At 47.4% G+C, this 26,546-nt stretch overlaps 6 protein-coding genes across 6 annotated transcripts; 2 read left to right on the plus strand and 4 right to left on the minus strand.

Moving 5' to 3' along the window:
- Window positions 1-17,413: 17,413 nt before the first annotated feature.
- CLAFUR5_04055 (uncharacterized protein) lies at window positions 17,414-18,985 on the plus strand (the record flags this gene model as incomplete). Its single annotated transcript, XM_047903203.1, has 6 exons — window positions 17,414-17,548; window positions 17,603-17,728; window positions 17,787-18,146; window positions 18,202-18,303; window positions 18,358-18,602; window positions 18,655-18,985. 6 exons carry the CDS (start codon window positions 17,414-17,416, stop codon window positions 18,983-18,985), a joined length of 1,299 nt encoding a protein of 432 aa, XP_047760103.1.
- A 393-nt stretch (window positions 18,986-19,378) lies between these two features.
- On the minus strand, window positions 19,379-20,364 carry CLAFUR5_04056 (Fe(II)/2-oxoglutarate-dependent dioxygenase nvfI; the record flags this gene model as incomplete). The annotated part of the gene is made up of 4 exons (XM_047903204.1): window positions 19,379-19,464; window positions 19,541-19,666; window positions 19,744-19,856; window positions 19,913-20,364. The coding sequence occupies 4 exons, from the start codon at window positions 20,362-20,364 to the stop codon at window positions 19,379-19,381; spliced, it is 777 nt and encodes a 258-aa protein (XP_047760104.1).
- Window positions 20,365-20,367: 3 nt separating this feature from the next.
- On the minus strand, window positions 20,368-20,802 carry CLAFUR5_04057 (uncharacterized protein; the record flags this gene model as incomplete). The annotated part of the gene is made up of 2 exons (XM_047903205.1): window positions 20,368-20,610; window positions 20,662-20,802. The coding sequence occupies 2 exons, from the start codon at window positions 20,800-20,802 to the stop codon at window positions 20,368-20,370; spliced, it is 384 nt and encodes a 127-aa protein (XP_047760425.1).
- An 879-nt stretch (window positions 20,803-21,681) lies between these two features.
- CLAFUR5_04058 (putative serine racemase) lies at window positions 21,682-22,885 on the minus strand (the record flags this gene model as incomplete). The annotated part of the gene is made up of 2 exons (XM_047903206.1): window positions 21,682-22,496; window positions 22,549-22,885. 2 exons carry the CDS (start codon window positions 22,883-22,885, stop codon window positions 21,682-21,684), a joined length of 1,152 nt encoding a protein of 383 aa, XP_047761019.1.
- A 399-nt stretch (window positions 22,886-23,284) lies between these two features.
- On the minus strand, window positions 23,285-23,467 carry CLAFUR5_04059 (uncharacterized protein; the record flags this gene model as incomplete). Its single annotated transcript, XM_047903207.1, has 1 exon — window positions 23,285-23,467. The coding sequence occupies one exon, from the start codon at window positions 23,465-23,467 to the stop codon at window positions 23,285-23,287; it is 183 nt and encodes a 60-aa protein (XP_047761018.1).
- Window positions 23,468-23,942: 475 nt separating this feature from the next.
- On the plus strand, window positions 23,943-26,423 carry CLAFUR5_04060 (uncharacterized protein; the record flags this gene model as incomplete). Its single annotated transcript, XM_047903208.1, has 3 exons — window positions 23,943-24,054; window positions 24,108-26,173; window positions 26,229-26,423. 3 exons carry the CDS (start codon window positions 23,943-23,945, stop codon window positions 26,421-26,423), a joined length of 2,373 nt encoding a protein of 790 aa, XP_047760352.1.
- Window positions 26,424-26,546: the final 123 nt, after the last annotated feature.

Here is a 26,546-nt window from a genome sequence, read left to right on the forward strand (position 1 = left end):
ATCTATATTACGTTCCTATACTCTTACTCGGCGCGTCGTAGGATAAAGTAGATAGCCGCGGCGGTCTCGGGCTCTACTAGGAGCTTAACGAGCTAGTCGATATCGAGTTAAGGGAGGTCGTTCGCGGGGATTCGGAGGGTTTTTGCGACTTATTATATATCCTCGCCCTTACCTTCCTCGGTCGCGCCGTCGTCGTCGTAGTCGACTACCGCTATAGTAACGCCGTTCTTATCTTAGATCTCGTCGTTATTTAGAAGGTCGTATAAGTTGAACTTACTAGGTAGGTTAGTAACTAGGCGCTATAAGTTCTCAAGTTTCTACTATATAGCGTCGTTAGTAGTCTACTACTACTCTTACGTTTGTCCTTAAGTCTATATATTAAATATAGACTCGCGCTATACTACTAGTCGTATAGCTAGTAGCGAGCCTCGCTATCCTTAGGGTCGTACTATATTAGGTACTACTTAGCCTATAGTAGTCTCTTATACCGAGTCGCGCGTTTTTTATCGTACGCCGTAATCTCTTATTACGGTTATTATTAATAATCTACGCTCTTATAGATCCCGTCGTAGCTCTTCTACGGATATAGAGACCTAGCTAAGTATAACGGTTTATACTCGTATTAATATAAAGTAGCTAGGTATATAGGAAAGAGGAGCGCGAGGTACGCCGAGGCTATATATAAGCTAAGGTGCTACGCTAGTACGCGCGGTCACGTGACCTACGTACTAGCTAGACATTCGCTAGGCCTAGGGCCGTAACATCGTTTATTATAGACTGTTATGGTCTCCCTATAGAGTGTATAGAAGGTGGGGACAGAAGAGCCTCAGAGTGCTTAGAAGTCGTTAAGAAGTGATAGTCTAGCTTAGTATATAAGCGCTAAGAATTATATGCCCCGTAACATTTACTACGGGACCTAGCCCTCCAAATTCACCCCTCTACTAAACCTTAACAGATTCACTTCGGCTCGTAACTATGTGACTTACGGCACTCCCGCGAGCACCCGCGACTACGCTAGACCCTAGAAGAAGCACGTAGAAGACTCGGAACGTAGGGCAGGTTGGAATAAGGTTTTGAGCAAAGCTACTAAGCGCGGCTTCGTACGGGTTAGCCCTATTAATACGGGGACACGTACTCGCGAGGGTCGCGTATAAATATCTAGCCTTCCCTAGGCCTCTCTTACTTCCTTCGTCTTTTGTTTTGTATAGCAATTATACTATACCCTTTTACATCTACACTTCGTACCTATATTCTCGCTTTTACCCTTACATCTTATAGGCTAGGCTCTCGCCCTAACATCATAAAAGACTAATAAACCGTTAACCACTCGAGTCATCCTTATAGGTAACTACGCTACCGATAGAGGTGTTAACCTCGATAACCAAGACACTCTATTCCACTTTAGTAAGTAGACTAACATCCCCTTCTCGAACGCCGCTACCTTCGGTGCCTAGGTAAACGCTAACCCCGACACCGCCTACGCTCTTATTAACCGTACCGTCTCCTCTTTCCGCGAGACCGCCTAGTAGGTCGAGCAAGCAAACAACTAAGTAACATACCTTTAAGGTATTATAAACACCTTCTAGAACCTCGCCCCGTACGCCGACGACAACCGCCGCTAGTACTTCTCTAAGAAGGTTAACGACCTAGACGAGTTCGACGGTAACAAGAGCAAGTTTAAGGCATTTAAGATATAGCTCACTATTAAGCTATTAGCTAATGCCGACCACTTTCCGTAAGAGAAGGACAAAGTTACGTACGTCTTCTCCCTCCTTCGGGGAGACGCCGCGGCTTAGGTATAACACTATATCGATAACGCTACGTAGACTATCGGCTGCCCGGACGTCCTCACCTTAATATAGGACCTCCGTACTACCTTTAGTAATCTAGACCGTAGAGCCACCGCCTAGAACGCTATCTATAACCTCCTCTAGAAGAACAAGAGCTTCGCCGAGTACCTCGCGGCCTTTAACCGCGATATCGGGTTTACCGGCTATAACGAAGAGACTAAGAAGAGCACTCTCCGCCGTAGTTTGTTAGCAGAGCTTCTTCGAGCCCTCGAGGACAAGGACGTCGGTACTATAAGCTTCCGTGAGCTCGTCGAGACCTACTAGCGCCTCAACTCTAACATAAAACATACCGCCTCTCTCCTCGCTTCCCGTTCTTAAGGTCGTTAGCCTCGTAGTCCCGGAAGCCACTTCGCTGCTCTACTAGGCGCCGCCGCTCCTACGGCTCTCCCTCCCGTCTCTATAGGTAACGCTATAGATCTTAGCGCTAGTGCCGCCGTCCCTCGAGTCTAGGGCCTCGTTAACGGTAAGCTTACTCCCGAAGAGAAGCTTCGCCGTCGCTAGGCCGGACTCTATACCTACTACGGCGGTCTAGGCTATATCGTAGCTAACTGTCCGTAGCTCGCTACCCGTAACGCCCGCAACCCGGTTCGCGGCGCTATCGGCGCTATCGAGCCTACTCCTACTACTCCCGCTAAGCAGGAAAAAGCCTAGGTCTTCCTTATCGACGCGATAAAGACTAAGAATAACGTTTACCGAAAGTGAAGAGAGGAAAGAAGTTAAGGATCAATATAGTATAGCTAGACCTATACGACGAGACGGGCAAGGACTACGCTTATAAACCGTTCGTCACGAATATAAATATCGGCTTAAAGAAACTCTCTTCTTCCAATCTTACTCTTATAGACACTGGCGCACTAGGCGAGTCTTTTATAGACTATAAACTCGCGACCTCTCTCAACCTCGAACCCTAGGAACTGAAGTACCCTCGTACCCTTAAACTCTTTAACGGTACGGAGACTACTACTAGTAAGATTACTTATATTATATACACGTCAATCACCCTCGGAGGCAAGCGTATATCGATCACTAGCTTCCTTACGTCCCTACCGTATTAGAAGTTTATCCTCGGCCTCCCCTAGTTTAGACGATACCGACCTATTATCGACTAGACTGCCCTTACTATCAGCTTCCCTCTAGAAGTTCCTCCGGCACCTCCGCCTTCTCCGCCGCCTTAGCGCGGTCCTGAGTATACTAAGATCTTCTAGGTAAACGCCGCTACCTTCACTACTACTACTAAGTAGCCTAAAGCTTAAGTCTTCGCCGCCTCTCTCCGCGATATCGACATCGCCCTCGAGAAGCTCGACAAGAAGCGTATACCTACCGACCCTGCTACGAAGGTCCCTCCTTAGGCACACTATATCCTCTACGTATTCGATGCTAAAGCCGTAGACGAGCTACCTCCTTATCGCCCTTACGACTACAAGATTGAGCTAGAAGAAGGTATAGAGATACCGTTCGGACCGTTATATTCTATGTCCCGAGAAGAGCTTATCGTCCTTAAGAGATACCTCGAAGAGAACCTAAAGAAGGGGTTTATTCGAGCGAGCCGTTCTAGCGCTAGTAGTCCCGTTATGTTCGTTAAGAAGCCCGGCGGTAGTCTACGCTTCTACGTAGACTACCGAGGCTTAAACGCTATTATAAAGAAGAACCGCTACCTAATACCGTTGATTTAGGAGACGCTCGAGCGCCTCTCTAAGGCCAAGTACTTCACTAAGCTCGATGTTATCGCTACGTTCAACAAGTTACAAATAGTAGAAGGACACGAGTATCTTATAGCCTTCCGTACTCGCTACGGGCTATTCGAGTCGCTCGTTATGCCCTTCGGCGTTTATAACGGGCCTAGTACCTTCTAGAACTTCATTAACGACATCCTTTAGGAGTTCCTCGATCAGTTCTACACTGCCTATATCGACGACATCCTAGTCTATAGCGAGACTAAGGAGGAGCACCGCGAGTACGTCTATAAGGTCCTTTAGAAGCTCGTAGACGCCGGCTTATAGCTCGACATCGACAAGTACGAGTTTGAGAAGACCGAAGTCAAGTTCCTTAGTTTAATCATTACCGTAGACGGCATCAAGATAGACTAAGAGAAGATCGACGCTATCGTCGAATAGGATGCTCCTACGAACGTTAAAGAGGTCTAGGGTTTCCTAGGCTTTACTAACTTCTACCGCCGCTTCATCTACGCATTTTCGGGCGTAGTACGCCCTTTAACGAAGCTCACGCGTAAGGGTAAGAAGTTCGCCTAGACCGACGAATGCTAGGAGGCTTTTGACTTACTTAAAGCGAAGTTTGTTAAGAACCCGCTTCTACGGCACTTCGATTTCGAACTAGAGACCCGTATAGAGACCGACGTATCCGACGGCGTAGTAGGCGGTGTCCTGCTATAACGCCGCTCGCCTGAATCCCCCTAGTTACCTGTCGCCTTCCTCTCTAAGAAGATGACCGCTACGGAGTATAACTACGAGATCTACGATAAGGAGCTTCTCGCTATCGTCAAAGCTTTCGAAGAGTAGCGCCCCGAGCTCGAAGGCTCTGCTATGCCCGTCTAAGTAAGCTCCGACTATAAGAACCTCGTCTACTTTATAAAGAGTAAGCTGCTTAATCGTCGCTAGGCCCGCTAGAGCGAGTTCCTCTCCCGGTTCAACTTCGTGATCTCGTATACGCCCGGTAAGGCCAACTCGATAGCCGACGCCCTTACCCGCCGCCCTAGTGACTCTCTAGTTGATCGAAGAGGGGGCCGGCAAATCGTAGGGCAACAAGTCATTAAAGAGCACAACCTCTCTTCCGAGCTTCGAGAGTACCTATCGAACGGCTAGCCTACGCTCGCCGCTTCCTTTACTACTCTTATACTCGCTCCTGCCTACCTTGACGAGAGTGACGATGAATCCGAGCCTAAAGAATACGCCTCGGACGCTAAGGACTTGAACGACGATAAAGAGGGCTTAGTAACGACCGACGGCTTATCCGAATTAGACTTTAAGGGGTTTAATAAAAATGAGGAGCAGCCCGAAGGCATTATAGCACGAGTACGAATAGCGTACGATGCCGACATAGACGCCTAAGAGTTAGTTCAGGCCCTTAAATCTAGCGCGAGGACATTCCCGGGCTTCTCGCTGTCCGAGTACGAGCTCTAGGGAGGTATCGTCTACTTCCGTAAGAAGCTTTACGTACCGTAGCCCGAAGGCTCTAATATCCGAGCTGAGATTCTTCAAATCATCCACGACTCCGCCTCTAGGGGTCACCTAGGCGTAGCTAAGACCTATAAGCTCCTCGCTAGGTATTACTAGTGGCCGTATTCCTAGAAGGACGTCCGCCGCTACGTACTAAACTACGCTACTTGCCGAAGAGCCAAAGCTAACCGCTACCGTCCCTACGGTCTCTTATACCCTCTCCCGGCTCCTAATCGTCCGTAGAAGTACATCACTATAGACTTTATTACCGATCTTCCTTACGGTAAGACCTTTAGCGGCGTAAAAGTAAAGGCCCTTCTAGTGATCGTAGACCGTTACTCTAAGGACCGGTACATAATCCCGTGCTAGAGTATGACCGTAAAGGAGACTACTCGCTTGTTCTACGAATTCGTCTAGCGCTTTCAAGGCCTCCCGGATAGCATCACCTCTAATAGAGGCACCTAGTTCATCTCGTACTTCTAGAAGCGTCTATATACTATCCTAGGCATTAAGCATAACCTCTCGACCAGTTTTTAGCTACAGACCGACGGCTAGACCGAAATTACGAACGCTATCCTCGAGTAGGTCCTTCGTTACTTCGTCGACTACTACTAGAAGGATTGGCCTTAGCATATCCCTACGGTAGAGTTCGCTACTCGTAACTAGGACTCGGAGACTACTAGCTACTCTCCCTTCTATACTACGAGAGGTTACTACCCTCGTATAGGTATAGAACTAGAAGAACCTCTCCCGCCTACCGAAGACGTAAACGAGTAAGTAGTAGACGAGTTCGCTACTATACTCTTATAGATCTATAAAGAAGTTCACGACGAGATAGTGTACGTATAAGCAATCTACGAGGATCAAGCCAATCGTCGTCGCTAGCCAGCTCCCGACTACTAAGTAGGCGATATAGTCTACCTTAACTCTAAGAACATTAAGACAGACCGCCCCTCTAAGAAGCTAAACTAGAAGAACCTAGGTCCTTTTAAGATCACCGAGCGTATTAGTTCACACGCCTACCGTCTAGCTCTTCCTACGAACATAAAGATCTACGACGTCTTCTATCCCGTACGCCTTCGGCCGTCGGCTAAGGACCTATTCCCGAACTAAAACTAAGACATACTAGGTCCTCCTAATAAAGTAGAAGTCGACGAGCCTATTAACCTACCTTCTGACGACTATGCCGTCCGTAAGATCCGGGGAATCCGCGTAGAGCCTAACGACGTTAAAGGACTACCGCCGATCAAGTATAAAGTCGAATAGTAAGGTTGCCCTAAGTAGGATACCTTATAGGAACCTATCTAACATATCATCTTCAATCGTTAAGTAATCGAAGAATACTACGCCCGCGTAGACGGCCTAGAAGTCAACATCGGTAGGCTCTTCGAATCTAAGCTCTTCGACGGGGCTTACTAATAGTGTATCGACTATAATATTAGGCCTAGGCCTAGTACTGAAGCTGAACATCCTCGATATATAGAACTACTACGGCTTCGTAGGAACTTAGCTTTATTCGGGGGGGCTACTGTTATAGTCTCCCTATAGAGAGTACAGAAGGTGGGGACAGAAGAGCCTTAGAGTGCTCAGAAGTCGTTAAGAAGTGACAGTCTAGCTTAGTGTATAAGCGCTAAGAATCATATGCCCCGTAACATTTACTACGGGACCTAGCCCTCTAAATTCACCCCTCTACTAAACCTTGACAGATTCACTTCGGCTCGTGACTATATAACTCACGGCACTCCCGCGAGCACCCGCGACTACGCTAGACCCTAGAAGAAGCACGTAGAAGACTCGGAACGTAGGGTAGGTTGGAATAAGGTTTTGAGTAAAGCTACTAAGCGCGGCTTCGTACGGGTTAGCCCTGTTAATGCGGGGACACGCACTCGCGAGGGTCGCGTATAAATATCTAGCCTTCCCTAGGCCTCTCTTGCTTCCTTCGTCTTTTGTTTTGTGTAGCAATCATACTATACCCTTTTGTATCTACACTTCGCACCTATATTCTCGCTTTCACCCTTACATCTTATAGGCTAGGCTCTCGCCCTAATAGCTAACTAGGGTTTAGACGGTATACGGGCTAGTTAATAGGTCGAGCGTTACTAGTAGGGATAGTATAGTCGAAAGCTCTCTTCCGTAGGAGTCTAGCCGGGAGCTAAGCTCTCTAGATCTCTAGGAAGAGATTAACTAACGTCTAGAAGACCTAGTTACCTACCTACGGTAGCTAAGACTCGTCGTCTAGGTCCCCTACTATAGCTATAAGGCGTTCGTATACCTTATCTAAGCCGTGTTCCTCGAAGTCGATATTAACTAGGGTATCGTCGGGGAGTTACCTAAGCGAGTAGAAGAGCTAGGGTCCTTCGTATCGTATAGCGAAGTCTACTAAACATTTAGAATTAAACATTTCTAGCTCGCCTTCGTCGTCCTTTAGGTCGAACACCTTAGAGTACGACCTGATCGTATAGTACCGGCTACGCCGGTCCCGTAGTCTAGTAGAGCTAGACTACTAGTTTACGTTAGGGTTGACTTCCTAGAACTACTTAAGGCCTAGGATAAGGTTAAATCCTTCTATATCGATAACTCTAGCGGGGACTATGTCCTACTAGGTACTAATCTAATATAGTAGAAGGACACCCTAAGTAGAAATGATCTCCTTACCGTTTAGGAGGACGATTTTTACTAGCGGTAAGTCCCTAAAAAGCGATCGAGGGAGTTACTTCGATTTTCGGGCTAAGAGGTATACTTTAGAGGCTACGTAGTCTAGGATAACCTTAGCCCGAACCTAATTAGGTCCTAGGCGGGCATCGATAGTAAAGAGCCCTCCGCCTATCGCTATTAGCCTCTCTATCGTATAGTCGACCTCCTCTTTAGTCTCTATTAAATAGGTACGAGTTACGTAGTAGTAGAAGACGGCGGATTATACGAACGACGAAGAAGGACCTAATAGGATAGTATATATCTATATATAGTATCGCCGGTGTTAGTATAGGTAGATGCTAGGTGTCCGGATGTTTACTAGCCTATAGGCTAGTAAACTATAGTCACGTGATCTAGTCATATAACACACCTACACCTATATACTTGTCCTACGGCCTATATGTTCTTAACACTCCTACTTAGGCTATATAGTCTCCTATAATCCCTTTACGTAAGCTAGAGCTACCTTATAAAGTTTTGGAACTACTAGCTATTAAGGGGCTTTATTAACCTATTAGTAGCTATGTCCTTTATATAGTAGTAGTCTACTACAATCTTCTTCTACTACTAGAGATGTCTAACATAGTTATATATAACATTAATATGCTTTGACCTTTTATATATATAGGCATCTTTAATAAGTGTCAAAGCGGCTTAGTTATTACCTATAAGCTTAACTAGCCTTAGCTCGTTAACAATGCCCTTGCTTACCCTTATACTCGGCTAGAAAGAGCTCTTTCCTACTAGTTCTAGGCACCCCACTTCCCTAAGGACAGCAGCAAGAAATTGTGACTGCTTTACGGCTACGTTTATAGCTATAAACTTAGCTTCTATTGTTGATGTTATAACAGACTTCTGCTGCCTACTTATCTAGGATATAGGTGGTCTACAAAGGAACCACACGTATCCCAGAATTGAGACTCTATCCACTTTGTCTATAGCGTAGTTAGAGTCCGAGTATCCCTAGAGATTGCCCCCTCCCTTTCTATATATAAGACCTAGGTCTAGGTACGACCGTAGGTATCGGGAGAGCTTCTTTAAAGCCTTTATATACTACTACGAGGGATCAGTAATATATAAGCTAATTCTTCTAAGGGGGAATGCTAAGTCTAGCCTTGTCATTGTCATTAGCTATATCTAGGTACTATTATAGCTCTAGTAATCCTATTTGTTACACCTCTTATCTATAGGAGCCGTAGGTACTAAATGCTCGTAGCTCTCTATAGGTGAGTAGGTTAGCGTAGCCTTCTCTCTAGCTATGTTCATCTTGGCTAAGTTAGCGTAGACATAGTGTCCTTGATTAAGCTTCAAAGTGCCTTAGGACCTGTCTCTTATAATCCTTATTCTAAGAATCTTCGTAGGTTTACTAAGATCTTTAATCTTAAACACTTTTCTAAGCTAAGCCTTAAACTACTAAACATCTAATAGCTTCGGAGCTATAATAGGTATATTATCTATATAGGTAAGGACTATAAGGTCTCTATCCGTATAGATAAGTAGGTCTAGATCTACCTAGGACTAGGTAAATCTAATCTTCTCTAGCTTCGTAACATAGAGCTTGTTCCAGTCTCTAGCTACTTACTTAAGCCTATAAAGGCTTCGTAGGACCTTGAACACTATGTTTAGAGGTACTTCAACTCCTAGGGGTAGGATTATATAGATGTCTTTAAGAAGGCTACTTTAGGTAAAAGCATTATTCACATCTACTAGGTATATCTCGAGATCTCTCTTACACACTACTGCTATAAATACTCGGAGAGTATTATGTCTAATAGTAGGTATAAAGGTCTCTTCGAAGTCAACCCTATATTTCTATAAAAACCCTCTTATAACTAGTCTTGCCTTAAACTTCTTAATAGCTCTACTAATCATTCTTTTTATATCAAAGACCTACCGAGAAGTAATTAGATTCGTACCCTTTGGCGGTACAACTACTTCCTAGGTATTATTGCTTACTAAGGTAATAAGTTCGTTCTCGATTACCTCTCTCTAGATATGTCCCTATTCGGGGTCTCCTACGGCTGCCTTATAGGACTTTAGGATTAGCACTTCCTACTAATAGGCTATGGCCTACCTAATAGTAGCAAATGTATATTCTTCTATGTCGTTCAGAATCTCCTCTACCTAGCTCATTATAGGGTCTAGATGGAACATCTAGGCGATAAGAGCCTTATAGTGTTTAGCCTTATACTCTTAAGAGTTATTATCTCCGTCCCCCCTTGACCTCTTATTACCTATAACCTAAGGTGGCGCTAGGTGTTCGGATAGGTCGAACTAAACGATATCTTCTTTTTCTTTTATTAGAGTACCCTAGTCTCTAAACTTCTAGTATTCCCTAATGTCCTTTAGGGGAGAGGGAAGTTATATAAATAGCGGTTACTATAGTGTTAATGACTTAGGTAGGTTCTGTATAGATCCACCGTTATCGGCCTTCGATAGTGTTAAAACCGCCTTAATATTTTCTCCTAGCATTTGTAACGGTGTCTCTAATAATCCCCTATCGGAAAATTTCGCCCTAAAGGGCTTCCTCCTAATAGGATTGCGCTATAGCGCTCGACTCGGCTAGTTAGTAAAGGTGATACCAAGATCTATATCTCCCCCCTTCTTATTCTTAAACTAGTCGACGTGACTATACGCTTTTATAGCTTTTATGTCGGGATCCTAGAATAGCTATTGTTTTGTAGTGTTTTCTAAGTAGCCTATAAATACGGCTTCTTTTCCTCGGTTTATTAACTTATCTCTCCTCAAGCCTTAAGGTTAGGCTCTTAGGTCAATATAGACTATAGTTTTGTATCCCTAGACGCGGAAATGGTCGACTAATAGTACTTAGCTAGTAAAGGCTTCTTCTAGTAAAAGAGCAATACTATTAATAATCGGACTATTAGGCAGTCTGTTTCTGATTATAGTCTATGCTTACAAAGCTTCTAGCTAGAACTTGACTAGTATGCTAGAGTCTTTAAGTATAGCCCGGACTGTGTTCTTGGAGGCTTGAATTGACCTTTCTATAGGTCTATTTTGAAGAGAGTTGTAGGCATTAGTTGTGTCTATCTAAGTGCTAAACTCCTTCTCCTACTCTTTTAGTAAGGCGAGAATTTCCTTTGTACTATTACTACGGATCGTAGATAGAAAGCACCTTGACTACCGTTCTACCTAGACCTTCTAATCCCGTAGGGCTATAGGAGCGTCGCTCCTAGCCTTTAAAGGGATTACCTACTTCTTCCTAGAGAAGTTGTCTATAATCTTAAGCTAATATTTATATCCTAGCCTAGAGACTGCGCCCTAAAAAGGCCTATAGATATCAATAGAGATGAGGGCCAGCCTCTCCTCTTTCCTCTCTATAGTAGGTCCTTTGAACTTCCTTATATTTGTAAGGGAGCAGACCTTATAGTTCTAGTGTTTAGAAGGAGCTAGAATAGGATCTTTCTTATTAGTGACTCTATATAGGTTTCTTAGTAGTCCCTTACTGAGGTGTATACATCTTCTATACTATAGCTCCTACTAATCTTCGGACTTAGTATTAGCTATAGCGGTGCCGTCACGTTCTTAAGAGAGTATACTAGTATACTATAGCTTAAAAATTTCCGAGATCGAGTAGATAAACGGTACTCCTCCTCGAAGTTTAGTCTAGATAACGGGTTTACTAGACAAGGATTTTAGGGTGAAACTAGGTAGTTAGATAGCAAACTGTTAGCTAAACTAATTCTACGAAACAAGACTAACTCTAAGGCTAGGAACAAACAGGACATTTTCTAAGACAATTTGCTTTCTAGAAGGACTACCTATTACTACACTTCCTATATATATAGCTTATAGATAGCCACCCCTAACCTTGATCCACTTCCTCTTTTAAAGAGGCTTTAGTGTCCTAAATAGTGAATCTTAGTTAGTTATATGTGATGATGTATAAGAGTTAAGTAACTACTCGGACGAGGGGTACTTGCCTTTAGCTTCTATAGTAGAATAGGTAACCTTATCAACATTATTATCTTCTAATAGTATCTTAGAGTCTAATACGTCTTCCTAGGTCGTATAGGCCCTTATAGGCTTCTTACTAGAGGAGGCCTTTAGCTTGCGGCTCTCCTTTATCTACTTTATAAGGTCCGTTATTACCTTAAGGACATCACGAAGATTTGGTAATAATAACCTCCTACGAGGTAGTGACGGTTATCTCTTAGTAGGGTAGGTAACCCTAGCTAGTTTGTCCTTATTCCTAATAGCCTACTAAGCTATAGAAAGGTGTAGGCACTTGCTTATAAAATGGTCACTATTATAGAGATAGTACGTAAGCTTGCCCTAGAAACCCTTCTTAGCGAATATAGCTATCCCTTAATAAATCATTAATTCTTGCTTCTCCCTAAGGATTATAAGAACGTCTTATAGTAAGAGATTTACCTAGGCATCAATTGTATCGCGAATTGAGCCAAATGAGTCTAGTAGAGCTACTAAGAGTTACTAGATCTTTCTGTCCTTAGTCTTGATGTCTTAGAACTAAGGCGAGATTGAAACAGCCCTCCTTATAATTGAGCTAAGCTCCTACTAGGCGTTATCTATTAACTAGTCCTCTGTTATTACGAAATTGGTGTATTGCTAAAGCAAACTTCTTCGAGTAGCGAGAAGTCTTCTCTTATATTTGGCTTTAGCCTATTCCTATAACTCCTTCGTATACCGGATCTCGTATATTATCTCTTAGTTATCTATCGACAGATAGATATACATCTTATATAGGGCCGTTATATTATGCCGTCTATACGATGCCTTCCTTATCGCTTAATCTAAAGGAAGGGATGACTCCGATAATATAGAGGGTGTCGCTATAGATAGGGTTATAGTAGGAATGTCCGTAATAATGTCTTCGAGGACCTAGTCAACCTGCTTTAATACTAGGTATATTCTTATTAGCTTGAACTATATTTCGTAGTTCTCTCTTATTAGAACAGGTACTACTCTCTTTCTTATAAACCTAGTCTCGTTCTCTATTTTTTATAAGTTAAGGGATAGGTTAGCTACCCTTAGGTAAAAGGATGTATTCGGTCGTACGCGATCGGATCGAAGTAGGATAAACCGAACGCGAGGTTGATAGCGGAGAGGATGGCTATCCGCCGGGAAGAGGAGGAAAGTCGGTCGGTAAGGATCGTGTTAGTACTAAGACACTATAGCGTAACCCTCTTAGTAGAGGGGGTTTCTAAGACACTACGGCTCTCTTAGAATGAACAGTTAGTTAATACGAACGCGATGTCCGGAGAGCGACTCTTCTTAGTAAGCTCGCCTACTTGTCTAAGGTTACTTGATCGCCTTAATATACGCCTACAAATCCCGCTAGGACTACCCCCGCCTTAGACGACATTATAGTAGTCTTAAACTTCGACTAATTCGAAGGAGTTTAATACGGGTAGTGATCTATAAGACGATAGTATAGGGTTACCGTAAAACAAGCGTTATTCGGTAAGGCTACGAAAGAGAAGCGCGAAGCGCGCGAGATATATAAGGAAGCGCTAAGGCGCGCGACGTCACGGTAGTAGTGAACCGTAATAGAGTTTACGTCGTATTCTAAGCTTATATACGACGCTATACTAAGCAACTCCAAAATAGCTTATAATAGCTTCTCTTAGCTTATAAAAGGCGGTAAAGTAATACTATAAGAGAATACGCTTCTTAGAGCTCGTAACTCTAAGCTTAACCGATAAGTTAAGACTCTTATAAAGCGCCGATCTCGTAAACGAAAGCGTCTCTAGTACGGCGGGGTCTTAGAGTATAGAGTTGGCTCGTTATAGGTAGTCGTCGGGTCGTCAAAGGCTATAGAATAGTTAAAGAAGAGTCGTAGGTAAGAGGGTATAAAAGAGGGCTAGCTAAGTAGACGGCGGTATAGTAACTACGGTCGGACTAGCTATAACGTACGAACGTACTAGGAAGATAAAGAGAACAATTCTAAATCGGATGAGAGCATTAAGTTCACTACCTAGACATATCGGGAGCCTTCGACTACGTGTTATACCCGCGGCTACTCTATATCCTAAGGTCGAAAGGACTCCCTAAGTAGCTTGTTAACTTCGTACGGTCCTACCTCTAAAACCGTAGTACGTCGATCCTAGTCGGCTAGTATAGAAGCCCATTTCAAGTAGTCTACACTAGAATCCCGTAAGGCTTAACGCTAGTACCTATTCTGTTCCTCTTCTTTATAGCGACGCCACTCCTAGCCCTAGAATCCTAGAACACCGCTACGAGCGGCTTCGTAGACGATATAAACATCCTAGCGTAGTCTTCCTCGACTAAGGAGAACTGTAGGCTACTAGAAGAGAAGCACAAGATCTACGAGGACTAGGCTAGGAGGCACGGGGCTCGGTTTGCCCTAGAAAAGTATAATCTAATACACTTTACGCGCCGGCTACAGTTCTATAATATATAAGCTTCTATCTAGATATAGGGGTATACGACTAACCCGGTAAATTAGCTTAGGATCCTCGGACTATAGGTGGACCCGGCGCTACGGTAGAGGAAGCACGTATAGGCAATATTACGGAAAGCTAAACAGAATATAGCATTATGCTAGAGGCTCACTACGTCTATATAGGGGGCGGACTTCCGGTAGTCACGACTTCTATATACGGCTATTATACGGCCAGTCCTTACCTATAGTAGCTAAGTGTAGTCCTTAGGCAAGAGGGCCTACCTATTAAAGGGACTCGTCGCGCCGCTAGCGAAGATCTAAAACTAATGCCTAAGGAAGGTCACCGGGGTATATAAGTCGACACTAACGAGGATGCTTAAGCACGAGACCGCTATACCGCCGATCGACCTATATATCTAGGGACTACGGACCTCCTACTTAGGCAAGTCGGTATAGTACCTAGTATAGAAGGTTATCGCTAGTATAGTCGTAAGGGCCCGCAAATTAGTACTAGCGTATAAGGGCATTCGACCCGGAAACGAGCCGAACTACCGGGTAAGGGACGAATAGCTAGTAATATAATAGGAAGGTAAGAAATCGTTTATAGAGCAACTATAGAAAGAGAGGTAGAACAACTAGGTTGTAGGGCATAGTAGACGCCCTTAGCTAGCGGGATAACCTAAGGAATAGTTAGCTACAAAATCCGCGGTCAAGCACCCCCCGAAGCTTATCTACTACCGCCTTACGAGGGTATAGAGTAGTATAGCAACCTAACTACGAAGCGAACACATCGGCCTCTAGGGGTACCTATTATAGAGGAAGGTTCTAGGATATACGAATACTAGCTACCCCTACGGCTATCGCTCCTAGAACGTACGGTACGTACTCCTCGTCTATCCGAGGTGGTCGCTAGGAAGGGGGGAGTAGATAGTAAAGGCGAGGAACCGGACGATTAGGGCACTTCTTAACAACGCTAAGGACCTACGGCGTATTACGAACTAGATACTAGAGAAGGGCTGGCTAGAATAGTACCGCCTAGTAGGAGTAGTATAGGAAGAGAGGACACGACGTAGCGCGACGAGACCGGCTAGGAGCGGGGGCTAACGGGGTAGTGACATAGACTACGTACGTTTAGAGGGAAAGCTAAACTAGATAAGGAGTAGTCGGGGGCGGGAAGGGTTTTCACCTATTCGGGTTTCCCTTTGTATATAACAATAGATATATACCTATATAGGCCGGATAGGGTCCTAGAACAGGGGAATGACAAATCTATCTATCTATTAAGTTCACTAGTTCTCTATTTAATAGTAATTTAATAGTAGTGAAAACGATTAATAAAGAATACGAGTTAGTCGTACTAAGACAAAATTCCTAGCTTACTAGTGTTCCTAGCTTACTAGTGCTTTACGTTAACTTAATTTTAGCTAATTAAAAGGGCGCTAAGGAATTCTGAGGGTTAATATAGAGCTCTACTCCTTCTCGCTAACGCTACTACCTACGCTCGAGTATTCGTAAGCTTATATATCGCTACGGTATAGCTAGCGCTCGTCGGTCGTTACGCTTAATTAGAATCTCTTTAACATTATATAAACGACCTACTATCTTCCCCTTATAGGTAGTAAAGCGAGGACCTACCGATATTAGGAATAGTTATTGGTAATATTAGATGCCTAATCCTACTAGTTTCGTACGGTATTAAGCTACGACATCGAGTGATCGAACGGGCCCCTAGCTCCTAGACCCTGACTGCTGCTGTCGCTCGGTATTATAGTGTTCAAATGAAACCACAATATCCGAGCTTATTCGGACCTTGTGCCGGCAGCAATGCGAGGCCCTCGGGAAGCTTCAGGCTGGAGTATATGCCTGACTTGCGATGCAGAACAATGATGGACAATGTTGGATAATGCTGGAAGGGTCTACCGATGATGCAATAGCCGGCTCATCAGAGATACCCTGATCAAGCCAAAAGTCAAGTGTGAACGTTCGTGGCCACGTTGTGTATCTAAGTTGTGTTGGAGGGGCGCTGTGCAGCTTAAAGGTGCAGTCTTGGCACAAGGGTAGATCTTAAATGACCACCTTCTCTTGGATAGACACTTCTATACCATCGTCCATCCCGTTACAGTCCTGATAGTTTTAATGTCATCGGCAGTAATCTGTCCTAGTCTCTACCAAGTCGGCACTTGTAGGCCTAAGTAGCCAATCGAGCGACCGACAGGAGGTTTGCATGGACTTGAAAATCGGACTCGCTATCTGCGAAAGGTCAAGATCACGCATAAACTATTTGACCGGCGAAATCCAGGATCTCAGCAAACCAGCCGGTGTCGTTGGCAGCTCGCACTAGTCTAAAAGCGAATGTGACTCCGCTGCACGAAGAGGCTGTACCGCAGCGCCCCGGATTCGAGCCGGCAACGAGTAGGAGGGGGGGCCCTTACGAGGCGGGGGTAGGGGCCCCGCCGATGTGCCCTCCCCGAGGCGCAACGGCGACGTGCAAGACGCACAACTAGTGGTGGGGTGCGGTGATTGCTGGGGTGCGGCGAAGCTTGTGGCCGCTTACGCCGGTCTTTGCAACGAAGCGACGGGCCCGGCACCTTTCGCTCACACCTTAAGATGGCTACGCCGGCTTTCAGCGGTGCCATTTGAGAGCTACCTCAAAGCCCTCTGAATACAGAACAACAGGCTCTTGGACTTTAAGTGTAGCTTACGAATTGGAGAGAACCTAGGAGAAACCTTCCATCGGCACCCGTCCGCTGCTCGAGTACCCGCTGACCAGGTGGTAAGGTCAAGGTGGAACACTGTTTTGATCGCAACGGATACACAAGGCCAATTGCAGAGGAAGTCAGCAGTCAACGCGGCCAATAATGGAGCGCAGTTTTGTTGACCCACAAGATGCAGAAGGGTAGCCTGCGTCTGCTCGGTCGACCCAGCGATATCTCGGGCTTCAAATCCTCGAACTGACTATGATCGTGAGGGAGGGTGTTTCTCGGGAGATCAGCTCATCCAGCTGCGAGACGATGAAAGCAGGGCTCGCAACAAATTGGAGAACACTCCGATGATGACAGTATGAGACCAACATTGCGAGGTGTCGTGAGATGCTGTAGGCAGCTCAGGATGGCAAAGACCTGGTGTTACAACAGGCCTGGAGTACAACTCGCCCGCGCTGTCGCTTCCGAGACAGGAGACTCAATCCAATATACTTTGTAATACTATTGCGAGGCTCTCTAAAGTGACCCAATCCTCTATCGACTGTCGAAACCTCCTCTTTGTCTCAAGCAGTCTCAAGCAACCCACCATAGCAAGATACGTTTCCAGGAATGCCCTCTCAATCTATCTGGAGTCATATCGCAGAGCTCACTCGCGGTGGGCCTGTTCCGAAAGATGTACCGCACAAAGGAGAGCTCGTTGTCGTCGGAACTGGTATCGCCTCTCTCCGACAATTGACTGTCGAGGTAAGCATCTTCACATAATATCAGGAACACGGTGCTGACTGGGGCTTGCGGTAGGCACTGGACTATATCCAGCGAGCGGACGTTGTATTCTACGCTACACTCGACGCTGTTACAGAGGCGTTCATCAAGCAGCACGCTAAGGCCGCCGAGAACCTGTACCAGTACTACGATACGGAGAAGGTACTGCTGCGAGATAGACATTAAAATGATCATCCACAATTGTACTAACATGAGATAGAACCGCAACGCGACGTATACGCAGATGGCAGAGACAATTCTTGCCTCAGTTCGCAAAGGTAACATGACCGTGGCTGTCTTCTATGGCCATCCCGGGGTCTTTGTTACTCCATCCCATCGCGCAATCTATATTGCTCGTCAGGAAGGATACAAGGCGAAGATGCTGCCGGGAGTCTCTGCTGAAGACTGCTTGTACGCTGACTTGGACATCGACCCTGCTAGTTCGGGTTGCTCCATGTACGAAGCCAGCTTTCTCTTACTCGAGCCCGATCGGTTGGACTCCCGCCACCACCTTATCATCTGGCAGGTTGGCTGCGTTGGTAAGGAAGCAATGGTATTTGACAACAAAGAGTTGTACAAGGTCTGTGTGGTCTCTTGCAGTCGCCGTGCTTCTAGACCGCTGATGATATGCATAGCTGGCCGATTATCTCGAGGCGGAGTACGGCCCCAAGCACCCGGCCATTGCCTACTTGGCCGCTATTCAACCTTTCAACGACTCCAAGATGGACCACATGACTGTAAGATGCTCCAGAAATACCAATGACACTTGCTGATTCCGTTGGCCTCGACAGGTTGAAGACCTTCGAGATCCCGAGAAGGTTCGAAGCATTCCAATAAATGCTGGAACCACACTCTATGTCCCTCCAAAGAAGCTGCCAGCGAACCCACAGGCTTACAAGGACATCGAGATTGGATACAAGCTCGGTCTCACTTCAGCATTTCGCATCAGCCACCCAGAACTGGACGTTGCGGAGACCTACAGCGAAATCGAGAAGGGTTGGTGTGAGGAGCTCGTCTCGTGGACACCACCAAAATCGTAAGCAGGACTATGCACTGGAACAGAATAAGTCATTGACCTCGTGCAACAGGTACATTCCAAACGCGGCAACACCTGCGCTTCGGCGCATCGCGATCAAGCTTGCGCTACTGCATCATCGACTGCATGGCAGCATGAGTCTCGAGGACATCGCAAATGCAGCTACAGCAGCAGAGCCCAGCTTGACTACCGATGAGAGTGACCTTTTGAAACAGTCGGTCGGCTTCCTTGATTCCATGTTCAACAAGGAGCGCCCGCCACAGTCCGTCACCACTAGTATAGTTAGAAGTGTTGTCCCGCCTATCGTTACGCAATTAAACATCATTCGGAAGGATGGAACGGTGATGATGGGGGATGGCAAGCCTTCTATCTACGTATTCTAGTGGTATTTGTAGTCGACACGGCTTTAGAGGAAACCCGAGGAAGAGAGAAGGGAATATGGAGAAAACAATCGTCTTTGCAGTTTATTTCATCAAATTGCGCGAATTGTACTGGTCTCTTGCCCTTATGCTAGTATGCGAAATATTTCTTGGAATGTCTATGGCGTCGGCAAACACTCACACACGTGCTGTCACGAAACAGTACAGAAAAGTCAAGATGGTAATATCAGTCAATGGCCACACGGATACTCGGACGCTTGGCCACTGTTCAAACCTCAACCTGCAAGTTACAACTGCATACGCCGAGGCGAAACACTCCATGTGATCCAGTGGGCGATCATGTCCTCCGTTCATAGGACGGCAAGTCCTCCGTTCACAGGACGGCAAGTCCTCCGTTCACAAGACAGCAAAGAGAACCAACTCGATGCTCTCGCGACATGAGTCCGCCGTGTCTCCAGTATCAAAAGCTGTATGCCACGCCCCTTCAACCACTCGATCAGCTTTACCACATGAACCAAGAGGAGCAATCAGTGATCGAGACATCCCAGGGATACTCACACGGCTTATCTCGACCTTCCGAGCAAGAGTTGCGGAACACGATTACCTCATCCGTAGTTTGGTCGCTCACGTAGTACCACCTATGGGCAGCATGCTTCTGGAGATGGTAGTTCTCACTGGCACCGTCTGCGTTGAATCCCATCAGCCTATACAGCTCTGTCACAGGGACTTCCGAGACGCAAGCAGCGTCGCTTTGAGCTCACCGTCAGTTCCCACAACCCGATTTTGCACCGCATCTCGAGCGAGGTCCACGGTGCGGAAGTCGCAGAGAGCAAGCGGCCAGTCGTTATTCGGTCCTTGGGTGACTCTCCAAACGCTTCGTTGATTGTGGTGAGCGTCCGGGCTCAAGTATCATCGTCGGTACACACTTACTTGAGTTGATCGAATGGCTTATCCACCGCTGTGTTTTCTCCTGGACCACAAAGCTGTGCCAGACGCTGGGCTGCACTGGTGGGTGTGTAGTCAAGGTGCGGCACAGTCAAGGGCTGCGCATAGTGCAGCTCTCCCTCCACGCTGTTCGGCAAAGCATGCGGAAATGCAGGGTGCCGCCTGCGTTGCAGATGGCCTGCATAGAAGATATCAGTGTAGTGTGGAAAGGTCCGTAGGAGCAACGCCCGGATATGCTCAAAGTATTGTGTCTTTATAGCGTGGTCGGACTCGATTTGGGAAGCGTTCAATATGTCGCTGAGCACTGTGAAGCCGGAGCGATCCAGAGTGAAAGGAGACATGTCGTAGGGCGAGATCGATCTCATATCCTGGATAACTACCGTCGAATACTCGTACCGGTGATTGGTGAGTTTTACGTGGTTGCCGTCAATTGACATAGGCTAGACAATGTTGTATGCACCTTCGGTCTTGATCGATGCGTCCTCGGCGAAGTACAGCATATCCCACTTCTTTGCTGATTTTTGCGCCATATCCGCAACACAATACAGCGTCTTCGCACCGCTGGATTGGAAGGTGGTCAGTATGAAAGCGAGAGAGAAGTAGAGAGCACCCCATGCCACCTGTCCAGGGCCACCAGGTTCGGGGTTGTGTTTATAAGGACGGTTCGGGCACAACACTCGTAGCTACAGCTTGAGCTCTGTCCTATACCGGGGTGGACGTTGGTGTAGACTGACCTGGTTCTGACTAGGTAGCTGCTCGGCGATGGGACCCTGGCAATTCCAAGGGTTTGTGACGTTGTCAATGCTTTGGTCTGTTGAGTTTGTATTCCATCTTTGACTTTGCGGCGGGTTGTACGCAGCCGCTTCCGACAACATGACATCTGCCAGGGCGAGTCCTCAACACGTCGGTAGCGTGTTCTAGAGTACACCTATTGTGTCAGCCGAGAGGGAATATACGCACGATGCCGATGTGCTGACTATCATTATGTTGCACGAGTATGCCTAGCGTACGCTCCATTCCATTGGCGTGCGGCCCATGAAGCCCCATCGCATCGGCCGAAAGCAGATAGCGTGTACAGATGTATTTTGTACGAAAGCCTCTTACACTGCCCTCAACCACCATTCCAGCTCGCGAGCGGGAAAACACAATTGTGGGTGGATTCTGTTGAGCTTCACGGATACTGTATGGGGAACTGTCAGTCGAATGACGATGATGAACACGGATGGGGTGTATGCCCTTGATCAGGTCTCCGTCCAATGCGGGACGTTGCTCAAGACTAGCTTGTCAGAGTGCTCCATGTTCGTCTCGCCACGGCGCTGGTCGCTCCGTTGTGCTGCAACTGCCCATGTCAGTACGTTTGTGGTACGATGTAGTCGGTGCTCGACATATTGAGGTACGTTAGAGAGGTTATAGCGTCAACGCATACGACTTGAACAAAAGCTGCGATAAGGGCCCATGATCGCATGGTTGACTTGATCCGCTTGAGGTCAGCAGAAGCCGTGGCTGAGTGTAGCTCCAGGCCATGGCATCTGGATTGAGATAGGTCGGAGTGTCAGAGACTCCGCGGAGCTAGGGATTGTTGGACATTCGAGACTGCATTGACTCGGCCGCAAAGCGGAACAGTGACAAAGTGTTCGTACCTGTACTACTGTCAGAGCTGGTTGTTTCATGAGGCCACTGTGTGTTCTTTCGCGTCAACCTGCAACATTCTCAGCAAGTCTCTCTCCGTTCGCTCCAATCTTCGACCCTGCCCTTTATTCTACCTTCGACGGCGCAGCGAAGAGCTTCGCAATAGCTTCTACCGTAGTGTTCCCACCACTGAGCACAATCCCAACATTCCATCCTTCAGGTCCTGCTTCCTTCTCCACAAGCTTTCTCAACTCCTCATTGTACAGGACCACAGCCAGTGTCGTAGCAGCACTCGGTTCAATGAAAAGCTTGGCTCTCTCCATAGCGAGTCGCAAAGCTGCCTTGATCTGTTCTTCTGTCACGCTGTAGATGCCCGAAAGCTTATCCTTGTCGGTGATGATTGTCCACGGTATTGTGCCAACAGGTGTTCGCAGGCCGTCAGCAATTGTAAGTGTCTTGACTTTCTCAATACGTTTGCCTTGTTTCAGGCCCAGCTCGGCATCGTTGGCACCCCCGAAGTTGGGTTCTGCACCGAAGACCTTGATGCCGGTGCCATGTAATGCTGTGCAAATACCACTGAGCATGCCACCTCCACCGATTGGCGCGATAACAGCATCAAGGCGTGTCTTGCGTGGTATACCCAACGCTGCATTATCCGCGATAAGCTGTTGAGCCTGCTGCTCCAATTCCAACGCCTGTGTGCCCTGGCCAATAATGATATCGGGATGGTCGTACGGCGGGACAAGTGTAGCACCAGTCTTCTTGATCACCTCAGCTACAACTGCTTCACGCTCATCGCTTGTGGAACCCGAGAAGATGACATTGGCACCTTGACTCTTCGTACCTGCGATCTTAGAGGGAGTGGAGATGGTGGGCATGACAATGTGTGCAGGGACGCCGTGGGTCTTTGCGGCGAGGGCAAGGGCTTGAGCGTGGTTACCTACCTCGTCATGAGCCTTGTGTACTTCCAGGCCATGTAGAACTACCCTTACCACTACTGTGTGTCACTACGCCCTTCTGCCTTACATTCTCGAGTCCTTCTTCTTCTATGAGTCGTCCTAATGCATGGAATGCTCCTCTTGCCTTGAATGCTCCTATCCTCTGCTGGTTCTCGCACTTGAAGAACAGACGCAACTGTGGCTTCGCAGTGCCATCACTCGGTATATCATCTGGCTGCCCGTCGTGGCGCTCTGACTGTGCAGTAGATGCGATTAGGTTCAGTGTTTCGCAGGTGACGACTGGCGTTCGGTGAATGTATTGTTCGATACGTTTGTGGGCTGTCTGTACCGACTCTCTGGTCAGAGGTGGGCATGTGGAAGCGTTAGCCATGGCGGTTTCGACGGAGAGATCTTGTGGTCAAACAATAGATGACTTGAGGACTATTCGAAGTCGAGATGACATCGGCCAGACTCGCCTGAACCATTCAGGCTGAAAGATCGTGGGTGACACGTGACCGAGAAAACACCAGGGCATGCTGACGAACAACCTGCTCACCATCTCCATCGACATCATCATCAACCACACGAGTTCATCAGTTCCATCGTGACCGCTCAGTCAGCACTCTCCACCACACAACCGGCACTGGCTCTGCTGGATACGCGGTGTCCCTGCTGCGCCAAGGCTTGACTCAAGACAGGATGGCTGCAAGAGCCAATGGCCCTTGCAAGAATCAACGATGATTAGAAGTCGTCTGAATGCCTCCAGCGACAGTGACTGTCCTGTTGCATCTCATACTGTGTTCTCCAACCAGCATCCATCCAGCATCAGCTGCTCTGAGTTGGAGAGAATTTTCGGATCTTGGGGCTGCTCTGGACTGCGAGGTGACTTATGCCGGACGTCGAGACGTATCTTGACTTCGTCAAACCACTCATAGAATGACGTAGGTAATGGGCAATCGTCCGCGCAGGCCATGTTTATGGGTTAGAGCCGCTGAGATGTGTCTCCTGGACATCACTATCCAGGTCTCCAACCCGACGATATTGGCAGAGCTGAGTCGTATGCTACCACAGTCGCCAGTACCTTAGATCTCACAGAATAGACTGCAATGACCACCTGGGAAGCTCGGGTATCAATGGATACCGCACACTGTCTGGCTGACTGAACCTTGCTGGTAGCACTCACGCACTTCTACAGTTCAGTTGCTGCATACGCTCATACGACGCTTCCATAGATCGAGAATCTATTCCAGAACGTGCATGAGACGGTACGAATCTCGCTACAGACTTCGGCCATGTATGTCAGGTCCGAGCTGGAAGAGGCTCGGGTGCTCTGTATGATGGAACATAACTCTTTGTTTCGAACAAGGCTCCGCTTGCTTCAAATACGGCTGGCCTTGCACCGATATCAACCTCATACTATTGCACACAGTGTCGAACCTTGATCTTACATGACGGAACATCAGACTGCGCACAGTCACGGCTATAGTGAGGTCAATATTTCAGACTCTGCAACAGCTCATCTAGGCAATGTCTACAACACAACAGCCGAAGATCTGATTGGTGAATGATTTGAGTGTATCGCGAAGTATCCTTCACCTAACGCATCTTTGCAGAGAAGATCCTCAAGCAACTCTCCTTTCCAGGTATGCACAACTGGCAATCTCGAAACATCGATGCACACGAGGGCACATTTGGGTGGATCATGGAAGACTCTCAGACATTGCTCAACGACCTGCCAGCTGACCAGTCGGCTGAAGTTGGTGCAGATTCAGACGTAAAAGTTGCCCGCCAAAAGGCTGAGCAAGCACGCAAGCTACAAAACTGGTTGCGAAGCCCTTCAGATCGTAGTGTCTTCTGGATCCACGGAAAGGCCGGCTCGGGAAAGTTGACGCTGATGAAGACGATCTCGGACCATGCACGTACGAAGAAGCTGGCTGCTCTAAGCGCTGGAAGTGGAACGGAGGTCATCACACTGGCCTTCTTTGCGTTCCGTGCTGGATCGGAGCTTGAGTCCAAATTAGTAGGAATGTGGCGAGGCTTGCTTTATCAACTAACGAAGCAATGCCGAAACTTGTTGGCGGATAGCTCTCCTCTGAAGGACTGGGCCGAAGGAGAAGTTCCCGTCGCCCCATCTGGTCGTCTATTGACAGCTTTGAAGACTATGTTGACGGAAGTTAGCAAGCATCGTACCCTGGTGATCCTCCTCGATGGTCTGGACGAAGTCACAGAGGGCGAACACTCGGACCTGGTCACATACATACAGCAGTTGACCATATCTGCCAAAATATGTGTTGCAAGCCGAAAGGACAAGATTTTCAGCAATACTTTCGGTGGCTTGAACCACGACTTAGCACTTCACAACCTTACGGCAATGGACATGTCGATTGTCATCCGCAGCAGGCTGGAAGCAGCACAGGCGGAAGGCTTCCCAATGTATGATGCGGACCTACGCTCACTAGCCCAAAAGACACTGTCTCGGGCTGAAGGTGTGTTCCTCTGGGTGAACCTCGTGACCAAATCGTTAGCTCGCGGCCTTACCAACGGCGACGACACACCCTTCTTGGAAGACAGGTTACGTACTAAGCCAAAAGAAATTGACGCGCTCTTGGAACAGATGCTCTATGGCATTGACGAGGTCTACCGCCGACCGGCTGCATGGATCCTGCTTTGGACGAGCGATCGCCAACGCTACCTCACACTTGACAGTCCTCAGATTACGGCATACACGGAGGCGGCGCTGGCTTCGAGTCCACATCCTGAGTGCTCGGACCTTGCAGAGGTGAGTGCGTTTGTGCGAAACCCTTACTATGCGATTGACTCCCTCTTGGACGATACTCCCGATGGCGTAGGAAGCTTCAGTGTGGAACAGGAAACCTTGAAGCTGAGGGCGTGGACCAACGATCTTGTCGAATATTCTTCCTTAGGGTCTGTGTCGGGGCGCGAAAAGCGGCGGACTATACTGTTGCATCGAACAGTGTTGGACTTTGTTGATCAACATCGAGAAGAACTTGTCGAGTGGCTAGGGACAACGTTTCAACACGCCCTATACGAAGTCAACCGTCATCTTCGAGTCATGCCAGAAGTGTCGATGTGGCGGAGCCTCGAATCATTCAGTGACGAATTGCGCCGTTTTGCGCAGATCATGGATCGCGACGACGACACGCTTCAAGACTGGCTTACTGGGCCGTACAGCTTTGCACGCATACTCATGAAGTTAGATGACATGGCAAACGCCATCAGCGATGGTCCTGCCAATAGTCACTGGACCAGCTTCATCCTCGATTTTGACGCCTATGATCACGACCTCCTTCCTGCATCTAAAGTGTCAAACGTGGCCGTCGTGACTCCGGACGAGTCTGATCCCGATAAGGGGCTGACTGAAGATCTCCGTCGATATGATATTGAGGGCAATGGTTTACCTGCATTCCTGACGAATCGCAGCCTGCACAACATGTTCTGGACAATGGTCAAGTCTTGCACCTCAGAAGAAGTGGCTAGATCGAAACAGTTCTGGCTTGAGTGCGCGACCGTCTCGGTATTTCAGCTTAGTATCAATAATGAAGGTTGGCTGTGGCACGAGACAGAGACCGTGTTGAGAATAGTCGATGAGCTCGGCGCCGACCTCAATCAGCCCATACTGCGTATCTACGGCGGAAGCTTATCAGCGTGGCAACGACTGGTGAGTCAGCGGAGGTGCCGTTGGGTGGCACGGCTATACAGACTGTGACGATGAGGAAAGGACTCCGCGAAAGATTACCGAACTACTCCAAGCACTTCTAGATCGGGGCGCCGACTCAAGGGTGGATCTCTCGGATATCTGGCAAGAGGGTAGACAGCCATATCGATGGGTGGAAGGCTGTACCGTGGATGTGAGGGTTCTTGTGGACTCTATACGCGCGGGAAAGATGGATGATTATTGGGAGGGTTGAGGAAACTTGGCTGACGGTGAGCGCTAGCACTCCTGTGGTCTGCTCGCGTCACTTGCACTCAAGAGCTCGATCGCCTTCAATGGTCCACAATCCGAGTCGTAACGTCCCTCCTGTTGAGAATTC

Source organism: Fulvia fulva, chromosome 4 (assembly GCF_020509005.1).
Source record: "Fulvia fulva chromosome 4, complete sequence".
Lineage (NCBI taxonomy): Eukaryota > Fungi > Ascomycota > Dothideomycetes > Mycosphaerellales > Mycosphaerellaceae > Fulvia > Fulvia fulva.